At 47.6% G+C, this 12667-nt stretch overlaps 1 protein-coding gene across 1 annotated transcript in view; it reads right to left on the bottom strand.

Annotated features, from left to right (window-relative positions):
* Positions 1 to 7998: 7998 nt before the first annotated feature.
* L3MBTL4 (L3MBTL histone methyl-lysine binding protein 4) overlaps positions 7999 to 12667 on the bottom strand; it is a 302262-nt gene continuing 297593 nt past the window's right edge. Inside the window, exon 17 of the mRNA XM_060027767.1 lies at positions 7999 to 8178. Coding sequence (XP_059883750.1) covers positions 7999 to 8178 — 180 coding nt within the window. The remainder of the gene's footprint in view (positions 8179 to 12667) is intronic.

Raw genomic sequence — 12667 nt, 5'->3', positions numbered from 1 at the left:
AAAGTAGGGGGATTTAATCCAGAAAAGAGAAGACTAAGGGTGATTTCATTAGGATCTTCAACAGTATATGAAAGATGACTTCACAGGGACTGGAGAACTAGCTCTTTTACATCTTAAGCTGAAGTTTGAATAATCGAAGTAATATCTGAAAAAGTCCATCTTTCTTTATTTCTACTTTACTTAATATTTCTCAAATGCCTCTTCAACACCATCCGGTTGTTAAATATTAAATTCTATTGACCCGGCGTGGCTAAGACTCTGGGCAAGCACTGAATGGGGTGGAGAATTCTACAGCACATCATCTTTTTTCCCTAAGGGCTCCTGAATGAGCCTGTGAAGCAGATTGGATAATTGCTTTACTAGGCAGTTTTGGAAATGGGATAATGAAGGAGAGTGTAGTCACGTGACCCAACTGTTCTGTCACGTTCCATTCATCTATTATTTTCAGATCCTCATTGAAGTCGAGAAAGCGATGTAGTTGCTTCTGAGGATGGGTGTGTGTGATGAGTTATTGTCTCCAGAGAAATGGAAAATAGGGGCTAAACAGATTTGTGGAAGCAAATACTTGTTACCAGTTTAATACCAGTAAAAAATGGAGTACGGAACTTTGAGCTTGAGGTTTTGAAATCAGTGAGTTATTTCTTTATTGTTTCCTCCTGAAGGTATTTCCTTCTGTCTGCACAGAATGTAGACGGAATTGTGAAATGAGTTTCTGCAGCCCAGGTCAGCTGAGAGTGCTCACAAGTTCTAAAGGACTCTTCCGGTGTCAAACAGCTACCAGACATGGAAAAACAGGTCTTTTCTCTGAAAGTTCATGATTCCAACTCAGATCACTGTTACACACTGTTATAGACTTTTCAGGTTAAGAGAACTTGCCTGGCATGAACTAACTAAATATTGCTTTTCCTGAAATTGTACATCCTCTAAGGCTAATCAGTTTTCAAATTAACATGCACCCAAATGATTAATTTGAAAAATGGGGGCATTGAAACCAGTTGTGACTTAGGACCTACTTTGGGAGTGTTGTGACTCACATAAAAGGTCAAACCCTTCCACCTTCTTATCAGACCCATTTCATCAAGATGTTATCCTTTTTAGTTCAGCATTGCACTCGACAATCACATTATTAACCTTTAGCTTCCCTCTGGGAGGGAATTATTAGTTGGATAATTTTTTTTTTTTTTTGCGGGGGGTGGCAGGACTACCGAGCATAGCAATTTGAAAACATATTCACATTTAAAATTCTTCTGTATGCATAATAAATATTAGAACACCACTGAGCTAAAATTAATGAGTCTGTATTTAAAGCATGGCTGTACTTAAAATTACCTGCCTGATGACAATTTTACTTAATCACATTACGAGTATCTCTGATTACTTCTTGTTAATTGCTGCTTAGAACCTGGAGGGAAAAAGGTCCAGAAATTTCCAGGTAACAGATTACTTAATTGCTAACATCAAGTTGGCACTCCAAATAATATTCCCACTCTTGACCCAGTCAGTCAGCAATGTGTGTGGGCGGTGCCTCTGGTGGAAGATTGTTCTAGGTCCCGTGGGAAGGTATGAGGAGTTCTCTGCTGTTTACTATGGCAGAGCAAGAAGAAAGGCCTAGAAAGAGTAGCAGCAACGCCTGGGGCTGCACAGGTGTGTGTCGTGTGAATCCTATGTGGACCTGAGCGCCAGGGGACTCCACCCAGCGGTGCCACCTGATGGTGTGTCCTTGAGATCTGAGGACCAGCAAGGTCGTATTTCCACTACACGAGACCCTAGACTTTTCTCCTTTTCCTCCCTCCTATTCATATTTTTATGCTTATGGTTTATTGTCCCTCTCCACCCACTTGAATTTAAGCTCCACGAAAGGAGAGATTTTTATTTATTTGTCTGCAGATACATTCCCAGTGTTCATAACACCTGGCACGTAGTGGGCTCTCAGTAAATATGTGTTGAATGAATGAATGTAATAATTTCCACAATGGACGAAGATAAGGACCTCTGTTCAGATGCGTTTGTTGATTCATTTGAAGAAAATATTCTGAATCAACATAAGATGTGTGTCTGGGATAATTTCCTTCTACTCTTCTACTTAACTTTCAAAGGCACGGGGGTAAATCTCTCTGAAAACCCAGGAAGGACAACCTCAAGTTTCAAACTGATAGGGTTCATAAAAAACAAATCTATTCTTAAGGAGAAAATGAAAAGGAAACAAAAAAAGTAAGCTGGCTGTTCCAGAGGCAAACTTTGCAAATTGGTTGAAAAATGAAAAAGAAAAATTCAATCACCAACACCAAGTAACCTGTCTGAGTGATCTTCCTTTAGTTAACCATTTTTTGATTGGCTTGACTCTCTTTTGGAGAGGCCGGGTCAAATGATACGCGAATTGCTTCTTCTTGGGAAAAAAAACAAAACAAAACAAAACAAAACCTTGGCTGGCGCCTGAAGCACAGTGTTCACGCGGGTCCCAAGTGCAGGTTATGGATGAACAACTGCATTGGTGGAAGCACATGTCACTCACACCTGACCTTTCTCACAACAAGGTGGTGAAGCAATTCTTTCATCTCAGGGAAACAAATCCTGTAAGCACACTTTCTGTTTCTTTATTTTTTAAAAAATGAAGCTGAGCTAATATTTGCCCGTAGTTCTTGATATTTTTTTCCTACTAAAAGATCTTTCAGCCCCCAGCATTCCACAGTAAAATACTGGCCCTGTATTTCCAAACAGTCCTCATGCATATTTAACACAATTGCTATCAGTTGCAGTTCAAGGATTGTGAAAAAGCCATTGTGGGAACATTCTGGGTTCAACCTGGGATTTCTCACCACTTTGTGTATGTCATGAATTGATTTGCCTTGATGCATAGATTCTGCAATCAAAGGGAACGCGATCTGAATTCAAACCAAAGTGAATGGGGAAATGGATGGATGTTGTCTTGTAGGCAAAATTGCATGAAACAACTAAGCCTGATTGCCATGAAGCAGAACAGTTTGGAGAAAAACTCTCAATATTTTAAACTCAGTCTCATTTCTCCAACCTTTGGCTTTCCATTCCCATTTTAATGGTGGTTCTTTGTTTTGTTTTGTTTTGTTTTACCCCATATCCCTTTTGCCTGAATTTCTTCCATCTCAGTGCCACTCCTTTGGCCACCATCAGCAGACAGTGATGTGGATACCGCAGCTTTGCCCCTAAAGGTTCTGAGGCCGCATGGGAGGGATGACGCATGCTGTCAACATGCCCGTAGCCCTCTGGGCTCACCGTTAAGGAACTGAGTCTTCACTTCTGCCTTTAAGGGCTCCCCTGTGCCTCCCAGCCTCAGCCCGGGCATCCAGATATCCATCCAGGGGCGGCTAGGCTGTGTTTTGTTATCACTGGATTCAACATCCATCATCTGTCCAAAGGGATATATGGGGCAAAGACTTGGAAGCAGAAAACCTCACTGAGAAATCAAGTTGTGATCACCACTTCATTAAATGGCTCACCAATGGTTAGTCGTTTAACTCTTGAATTATATTTACACAGTTTTCACTCTGTCTCCCCAGCAGCATTTTTTAAAAATTAATTTATTTTATTTATTTATTTTTGGCTGCGTTTGGTCTTCATTGCTGAGCACGTGCTTTCTCTAGCTGTGGCGAGCAGGGGCTACTCCTTGTTGTGCGCGGGCTTCTCATTGCGGTGGCTTCTCTTGTTGCAGAGCGCGGGCTCTAGGCGCGCGGGCTTCAGTAGTTGTGGCTCGTGGGCTCAGTAGTTGTGGTTCGCAGGCTGTAGAGCGCAGGCTCAGTAGTTGTGGCTCATGGGCTTAGTTCCTCCGCGGCATGTGGGATCTTCCCAGACCAGGGCTCGAACCCGTGTCCCCTGCACTGGCAAGTGGATTCTTAACCACTGCGCCACCAGGGAAGCCCCCGGCAGCATTTTAAGGAGTTGGCCTGTACCAGCTCCCTGCCGCAGCTAGAAACTGAAGGGCAGAGAGAGATGGAGACAGGGAGTATAACAAGGATATATTTTTGAAGAAAGACTTCTTGTGAATATATTATTCACTAATATATTTATTCATAGGAAGAATATATTTATAAAGATTCTGAATATTCAAAAATCGATTAACAAATAGATTCTTCATGAATATATTTATAAGCAGAATACGTTTTTAAGAAGAATTTATTTATAAGAAAATATATTCATGACAAATATATTCTTGAATATTAAGAATGTATTCACAGGAACACTTCATATTCAGGAATATATTTTTATGCCCTGGGAGTTGGAAAGATAAACTGAATATTCTTCAGAAAGATGGAGCAAAATGTAATGCAATCAAAATTATTTCAAAAGGAAGGAGTGAACGTGGCAAGTTGGTCATTTGCTGGGTGGTTAAGAAATGCTTCCAGATCAGGCACCTGGTTAGACATAGGACTCAGGATTCAAGCCTGGGCTTGACTCCAAAGCCCTAGTACCTTCCCCTTTAGTTCCCTGCCTCCAGCCCTCCCTCGGCAGATGGAGATTCCATAGACACAACAGGCTCAACCAAGAAATCCCACGGATGTCTGAGAGTCAGCGGTCAGCCAGGGGAAGATGTCACAGGCCAGAGCCCTGTGCTAACAAGGAGTCAATTTCCTGCGCTGTCACTCTTGAGATCTGTTTAGAATGTGGGTTATACAAGGTTAGCATCTAATTACAGAGGGAGGAAAGCGGGGTTCAGAGCTGATTAAGGATAGATTTTTCGTAGAATGTCTGCAGGTTGTTAGAAGTGACAGAAATTTAGTTTTGCAAAAATTACCTGAAATTACAGGCGTTTAAAGTCTACAGTCGCAGACGTCCTAGCTCCCTTAGGATTCTTGCTAATGATCTCATTTCCAGCATCATGATGTGTTGTATGAATGGTCCTTTGGGGGAACTCTTTCCAATATCCTAGAAGTTGTATTTCTTGATGCCCTGATGGCACTTTTTTCCCCTTTGTCCCTGACTCACTCATGTTTCGGGTGGGACTCAGGAAAAGAAACAGGGAGTAAGGGCTGAGGCTGGTACCCAGGGGCAGTGGAGGCCTTCACACCATCTGGGCACTTTGGGATGCTTCCTGACTGCTGAGCGTGGCGGGGGCCCTCCTGGCAGAGTGAAGGATACCCACTCCTAGTGATCCAAGCCTTTCTGGAGAGCGTGGGGCGCGGGGAGGGAGCTGGCTGGCGCCGCTTCTGGGTGTGGTAGCCTGGAGTCCGGGCCGATCAAGGGCCCTTAGGAGCATCCCAGGGCCCGCCCCACGTGCTCCTGGGCCCTTAACACGTAGCCACACTGAGAAGAGTGGGCCCCTTGGGGTCAGGCTTGATGCAAATTTGAATATGTACATGGGAGATTCCTACAAGATTATTTAAAAAAATGGATGGCTGTTGCTGTTACTTTCCTGACCCCTATTTAGTGGCTACTGTTAGGTGTCAGGCACCTTCTTTGTGTGTTGTGTCAGTTGCAGTCACACATGCACACATCCTCAAAATCAAATGAAAAAACCCCTCGGGGGTAGGTATTATCTTCTCATTTTATGGAGACGTTACAACTATTTAGGAGGTCACAGAGCTGGAATCTAGATTTGAGTTTGATTGGTTTGCTTCGTTCATTGATGCAACAAATGACTTGCTGTGTGCCCATTACGTGCCAAATACTAAGCCAGATGCCAGGAAGAAGTGAAGAGGAAGAGGCCACGGTCTTGGTCCTCACAGACCCTAGACTAGTGGGGAGAGACAAGCAAGTAATAATAAAGACTGAGGAGCATAGGATGGGAGGCACTGCTGCGGGAACCCAGGAGCTAAGGCGTTAAGGAAACCTCTGGAGGACGGGGGAGGGGACACCTCAGCGGAGGGGTAAGCAGATGCAAAAGGGGAGGCCCAAAAGAGGGGTGAGTGTGGAGACGAGGAGGGGGTTCAGTCTTGGTCCAGCTCAGACTATGTGTGTGTGAGACGAGAGAAAGAGAACAGAGCTGTGCTTGAGGGGAAGGGGGGCGCGTGAGAGCCCCAGTGCTGGCTGCCGACTGCACACCTCGCTGCCCATGTCCACGTCCAGTGATGCCGTGTTGGTAGAAGAAGAATTACAGCCCAGAAGCTGACAAAGAGTCAGAGGATTCTAGTCTCCTGGCTCAGGCAGCTGCCCTGGTGATGGGTACTGTTCACACTGGTGGGGCCATTTGAATGTCAAGGTCGAGGCACTTGGACGACAAAGTGGGGATGTGCTGCAGCAGGCGGCTACACTCCTGGATCAAGCTCTTTCTGTCCGATCATACCGTCTTCTAGGGACACAACAGTTCAACCCTAATCTGGCTTGGAATTATCTGTCCTGTTCTAGATCCTTCTCTTAAAATGACATGTATTAAATATACAAACCACAAATCTCATGTCTTCCATGGAGCCTACATAAATGAGCAATTTTGAGGTTCTGTTTAATTAAAAAAACCTCAGACTTAAAACACTCAATCATTAATACCTAAATTTACTTCCCTGAGAAAACATACTCCAAAAGTGTTCAGAAGCGGCCGATTTCTCTACCGGCCGACGGGTGCAGGGCCACTGCCTCTGTTCCTTCCCAGCTGGGAAGACAACCTCCAGGCTATTACAACATATTCATAAAAGCAGTGAGGTGGAGGTCTTATTTTATCTGTTTATTATCATTTAAAATATATTAAAATTTTAACATAGAAGCAGGAATTTTAATTGTACGTGGCAGTCAAAAAAACAAAACAAAACCCAAACAACAAATAAAACATCACAGAAAGAAAAATGCACATTAACCAATAATACATTAAAATTCCATTTAGTTAAGGTGAGGATCTAAAGAATGAAATATAAGTATACCTCTTAGAGAAGAATTATTTTTCCTTCGGTGACTTGAAGTTTGATAAACTCGCCAAGCAACTTTCTTAAACCGTAAGAGTCTTAACTGAAGCAAATAGGTACTGTAGGTCTGACTCTATTTTTTTTCTTTTCTCTCCCACCTGCAAAAAAAACACAACCCCTGCCACCCAAAAAAACCAACCAAAAAGATGGAGCTCCCATACCGTGAGGCTGACTCCACGTAACTTCAGCCGCAAATGTAGTCACTTACACAAAACAAATAAGGGCTGAGAACAAATAAGAATTGTTTGAACATATCCTAGACACCCAGCTCCCCACTTTAGAAATCCTCCCTTTAAATGGAGCATCTCTGTAAAGATGTACCCAGGGCCCCCATGTAACACGGCTCCTGGCACACACGCAGACTGCCTGCAGGACAAGTCAGCCCCCCTGAGGCGACCCTTAGAGCAGAAGCTGTGAAGACGTCGGAGGTTGGGGGGGGAGGGAGGTGTGTCTGTGTGAGGACACGGGTCCCTGCGGGGACACTGCAGGTGGAGGGTCCTCAGGAGGGTCCTGCCAGCTTCTGCCAGGTGCCCGGCTGGCTGGGCACACTCACGAGACCCTGGCAGCACAACTGAGAAACGGTTTGTGGAACACAAAGGAGAATTAATGGATCATGAAAACATGTGCTTATTACTAATTTTTTTAACGATCCATGCTTTCCTGAGTAAAGTACACAAATCTCACAGGAGTCTGTTTAAAGCACCAGGCCTCTATCGCTTAGACTCACTGCACCCGGAGGGCAAATCGCAGCCCAGCTCAGAAGCCGTTCTGGTGAAAACAGAACAACAATGTGTGTGTGAAAACCGTTTTCCTGATACTCTACCACTGGAGAGTTGCATCCTTGCAAATGGGAAGTGACCTCCTCCAGGGCGAGGGAGAAGGATAAAGGCGCACGCGGGCTGCTCTGGTCTGGTCGCTGCAGCACGTCAGAGCCGAGATGAGGCCGGTCAGAAGCCTGCATGTGCCTGGGCCTCTGCGTCACTGGTGCCGGACCAGCCAGCAAACCCTGCAAACATAAAAACCGCAGCCACTTTACAAGGTCCAGATCACCTGGACGTGACCACGGGCACACCGAAATCAAGTTCATGTGGCTGGCGCTCCTGCTGAGAGAACAAGGCGTGGTGGCCGCAGCCCATCAGGTGCAGGCTTTCCCCCTGCCTTCCTGGCCCGAGACAGCACCTTCCCCGGCGAGGTCCTGGGAGCTTCTGAACATGAGGATGGAGTTATAAATCTTCAGGGCTGGACCCAGTTTGATCTTCATCACCTGGACAATGTCCTTCTGTGTCAGGAGCAGGAAGGCTTTGCCATCAATCTGCTGTAGATCAATAAATCAGCACAAATAAACATATCCTGCTGTTCAAGTCTGGTTGCCCTCCAGGGGCCCCTGGGTGCTGAGCTGTGTGATGGGGACGCGGTGGCCTACCAGAGCTTGGGGACCACAGACCACGACGGCATCTTAGTCCGACCCCCATTAATTCTGTTTTCCCCAGAATGCTGAAGCTAAGTTAAATCAAAGAGGGGTTCATTCTGTTAAATGTGAATTCAGTGTACATGAACTGTCCCTAGGCTGAATTTCTATTGTTACGTTTTTAAAATTTTGGACTGAATTTGTATAAAGGGCCTTAACAATAACCCACTTTCATCTACCAAGTGAAATTTCCAGGAATGTTTCCCATGAGAACAATGAACGAGGAGCACGCGATGGTGTTATTTATAACAGTGCAGCACTGCAAACACCCGGGCACTCCAGAAACGGCAGAAGGAAATAAATTACAGTGTTACCTAGGATGAGGGACCAGGCAGTCAGTCACCAAAATTCATGTTACAATGAAATAGTTAATGATTTGGGAAAATTTTCATGGATTGTTAAGCAACGAAACATGATCTGATGAGACAGAAAGATCTGTTTTAATTTGTAAAATTAAATGTGCACGACCACTGTAAACATACACAGAGTTAAAATACTTGAAGTCTTTATACCAAATGTGAAGGGGTTTCGGCCAGTGGCTTGGTTTGGTTTTTGTTTTCTCCTTTTAACCCTCCTGTATTTAAAATGACTCCTATGCCAAACACCATTATAAGCCGAAGTACATTCAAAATGAATGCTTTGTTTATTAACTTTTTTACAACATACTGTGGTCTGAAATGTCATGGCTTTCCTGAGGTCACGTGATGGCCAGTGCCACCGTGCAGGCCGTTTTTCCAGTTTCTAGAAGCCCCAGGGTGGTCTCAGAGTTTGAGTCCCGGCGACTGTGGCCTGTCCCACAGTCACGCTGCCTGTTTTCACAGATGGGCTCAGAAGGAGTCCAGGTTCCAGAACCAAGAGGACAGAATGAAGTTTGCTAGGGTGACACCCTTCCATGAACCCAGCCCTGTGGTTCTAATCCTTTTTAGTTAACAATACAAACCATGGTGTCAGTGTCTCCCTGAGGAAGGAGGGGTCCCTGGGGACCCCACGTGGGGTGTTGAGAGTTTTAAAAGCTTCCATGTCTAATATATTGTCTAATGAAGAATCGTCCATCTAGAGAGTGGAATACCCTTCCCATGGGGTAACGAGCACATTCCCACAGTGGTGGAGAGCACCGCCCTACGGCCACACCCCAACCTTCAGAACTTCAGGCAAGACTCGCGGGCCAAGTGGCTGGTGTAAAGCCAACTGGCCCGAGGCAGGGGAACACAATCAGATTCACAGGTTCCATCAGACCGAAACTCTCTGGACCACCCAGTTCCAGAAACTGACCTGGAGACTTTCCGGACCACCCAGTTCCAGGAACTGACCTGGGGACTTTGCACCCGGCCCAGCCTTCCGCCTTTCGAAGGGCGGGATTAACGGTCCCCCAGGATACCTGAAAAGACCACCAAATAAGGAATGCCCTGCGCCCTCCCAGATTCACCACACCCCTTTCCCTTCTTCCCCTATAAAATCTTGCCCAACCCTCGCCCGGGCGCGACTTCCCTGGCCCCTTTCTCTCGGACCAGTGAACCTCGCCCGGGAGCGCTCCCTAATACAGCTCACTTGAAGCTTTCCTCTGTTTCGCGGTGCCGTTTGTTAAGATCCGACCTTACATTTGGTGCCAAAACCCGGGAGGGGTACCAAGCCCCGCGGGTTACCGCGCAGGCCGCTCCTCCCCTCCCCCAGGAGACAACCAGGGAACCTCTACTCATCCACCCGATCCGGCAGAAAATGGGGTAAGTCCCCCTCCCTTGTTCCCTCCGACCCCCAGAGTCCCTGCCCACCGGACTCCCTGTCCCTAATCGCGGCCGCGTCAGGGACTCCTCCGTCCTCTCTCCGGGCCTCGGGCAACTGTGGAGACGTCCCAATCGCCTGACCGCCCTCCGACCTGCCGTGAATTGGAGACTGAGACCAGGGACGCCTCTCTCCCTCTCCATTCACTCAGGGACAGACTGGGGGTCATGGGAACCTCACAATTGAAACCAGATGCTAAGACGCCCCTGGGGTGTCTCCTAGCCAATTTTACAGCCCTCGGCTTCTCCCAAGATCTCCGTTGCCGACGGCTTATTTTCTATTCCACTGTGGCCTGGCCACAATATCCTCTAGACAATCAGTCCTGAAGGGACTTTCGATTGTAACATCCTCCGTGATCTAGATAATTACTGCCGCAGGACGGGCAAATGGTCCGAGGTACCCTATGTTCAGGCCTTCTGGTATTTACGCTCCTGCCCTTCCTTCTACATCTCCTACATCCAAGCCCCTAATTTCCTTTGACGATGACCCGTCTCCACTAGCCGACCCACCCGAATCTCTCGCCTCTCCCCCCTCCAGAACTCCTCTCCAACCTCCACCCTACCCTGAAGCGGTCCCTCCTCCTCCCGAACCCGCTCCGGCCCCTCCAACCGTTCCCCCGCCTCTCTCGACGGTTTCTCCTCCCACGCCCCTTGCTTCGCCAATTAGTGCACATACACGTTCTCACGTCTCCCAAGATCCAAATCTCCACTGCCCTCTGAGGGAGGTAGCAGGAGCGGAAGGATTAGTTAGAGTTCATGTTCCCTTTTCCCTCCAAGATCTCTCTCAAATAGAAAAGCGATTAGGCTCCTTTTCTGCCGACTCTTCCCGCTACATCAAAGAATTTCGCTACCTCTCTCAAGCTTACGATCTAACCTGGCACGATATCTTTGTGATCCTATCTTCTATCTGACCCCTGACAAGAGGGAAAGAATTCAAACTGCTGCCCTAAACCATGCAGATCAGGTTCACCTTACCAACAACTCCATGCCTGTCGGAGCGACTGCCGTACCTGGCACCGATCCAGGCTGGACTTATCAGGATGGCCAAGATGGCCGCCGTAAACGCGACCTCATGATCCAATGCCTCCTTGCTGGCATGCAGGCTGCTGCTCATAAGGTAGTAAATTTTGAAAAACCAAAAGAGATAACCCAAGAACCTAACGAAAATCCAGCTATCTTTCTCAATCGCCTTACAGAGGCCTTAACTCTCTACACCCGGCTGGATCCCGACACCCTGGCAGGGGCAACGGTCCCAGCCACCCATTTTATCACCCAATCAGCCCTGGACATCCAAAAGAAATTAAAACGGGCAGAAGACGGCCCTCAAACCCCTATTCGAGATCTGGTAAAAATGGCCTTTAAAGTCTACAATGGCCGTGAGGATTTGGCAGAATCCAGCCGACAGGCTCGGATGCACCAGAAGGTGGCCCTCCAAACCCAAGCTCTTGTAGCCGCCCTGAGGCCGGCCATCTCCCATGGATCACAGCATCCACGGGGCCCGCAAAAGGCAACCCCGCCGGGGGCCTGCTTCAAATGCGGAAAAGTAGGCCACTGGGCTCGCCAATGTCCCAATCCCCGACCCCCTTCTAAGCCCTGTCCCAGCTGCGGGCTAACGGGCCACTGGAAGAGTGACTGCCCTACGACTGGCCCTCCCTCAGCATCTCCACGCGGGGGGCAGGCCGACCCAACGGCATTACCACTCGAACTGCTGGGATTGACTGATGACTGACGGCGCCCGGACTCGAAGACCCCCATCACCCTCGCCGAGCCCAGGGTAACGCTACAGGTAGCGGGTAAGTCCATCTCATTTCTGGTGGACACGGGGGCTACCTATTCGGTCCTGCCTACTTATTCCGGGCCAGTTTCTCCTTCCCAGATCTCGGTCATGGGTACTGATGGCAAACCATCCTTCCCACTCCAGACTGGTCCACTCCCATGTCATATCAAAGGACTCCCTTTTACTCATTCCTTCTCAGTCATACCATCCTGCCCATTTCCCTTGCTAGGCCTAGATGTCCTTTTCCACTTAGGAGCCTCCCTCCAGCTGGTTAGACTTGACCCTAAGGTCCCCTCCTCCCAACTCCTGCTTCCTCTTCTTGGCCTGTCTCTAGAACCCTCCCCCTCCTATCCCCCTCTTCCAATCACACTGAACCCAATCAATCCCCAAGTCTGGGATACTTCTAAGCCCATAATAGCAACACACCATTCCCCCGTCCTCATCCGCCTAAAGGACCCCTCCAAATTTCCATCAAGGCCCCAATTTCCCATCTCTGAGACTCACCTTAGGGGCCTACAACCTATTATCACCAGACTCCTAAACCAGGGACTCCTTATCCTCACGGACTCTCCCTGCAACACCCCCATCCTGCCTGTCCGCAAGGCCTCTGGAGATTATCGCCGGGTCCAGGACCTCCGACTAATCAATGAGGCCATAATTCCTCTCCACCCAGTAGTACCAATCCCATACACCTTGCTCTCCCATATCCCCCCATCCACAACCCACTTTACGGTTCTGGATCTCAAAGATGCCTTTTTCACTATCCCCCTACATCCCGACT

This window comes from Delphinus delphis, chromosome 13 (genome assembly GCF_949987515.2).
Source record: "Delphinus delphis chromosome 13, mDelDel1.2, whole genome shotgun sequence".
Taxonomy (NCBI): domain Eukaryota; kingdom Metazoa; phylum Chordata; class Mammalia; order Artiodactyla; family Delphinidae; genus Delphinus; species Delphinus delphis.
Note: the sequence above shows the minus strand (reverse complement) of the source record. Positions and strands in the feature narration are given on the sequence as shown.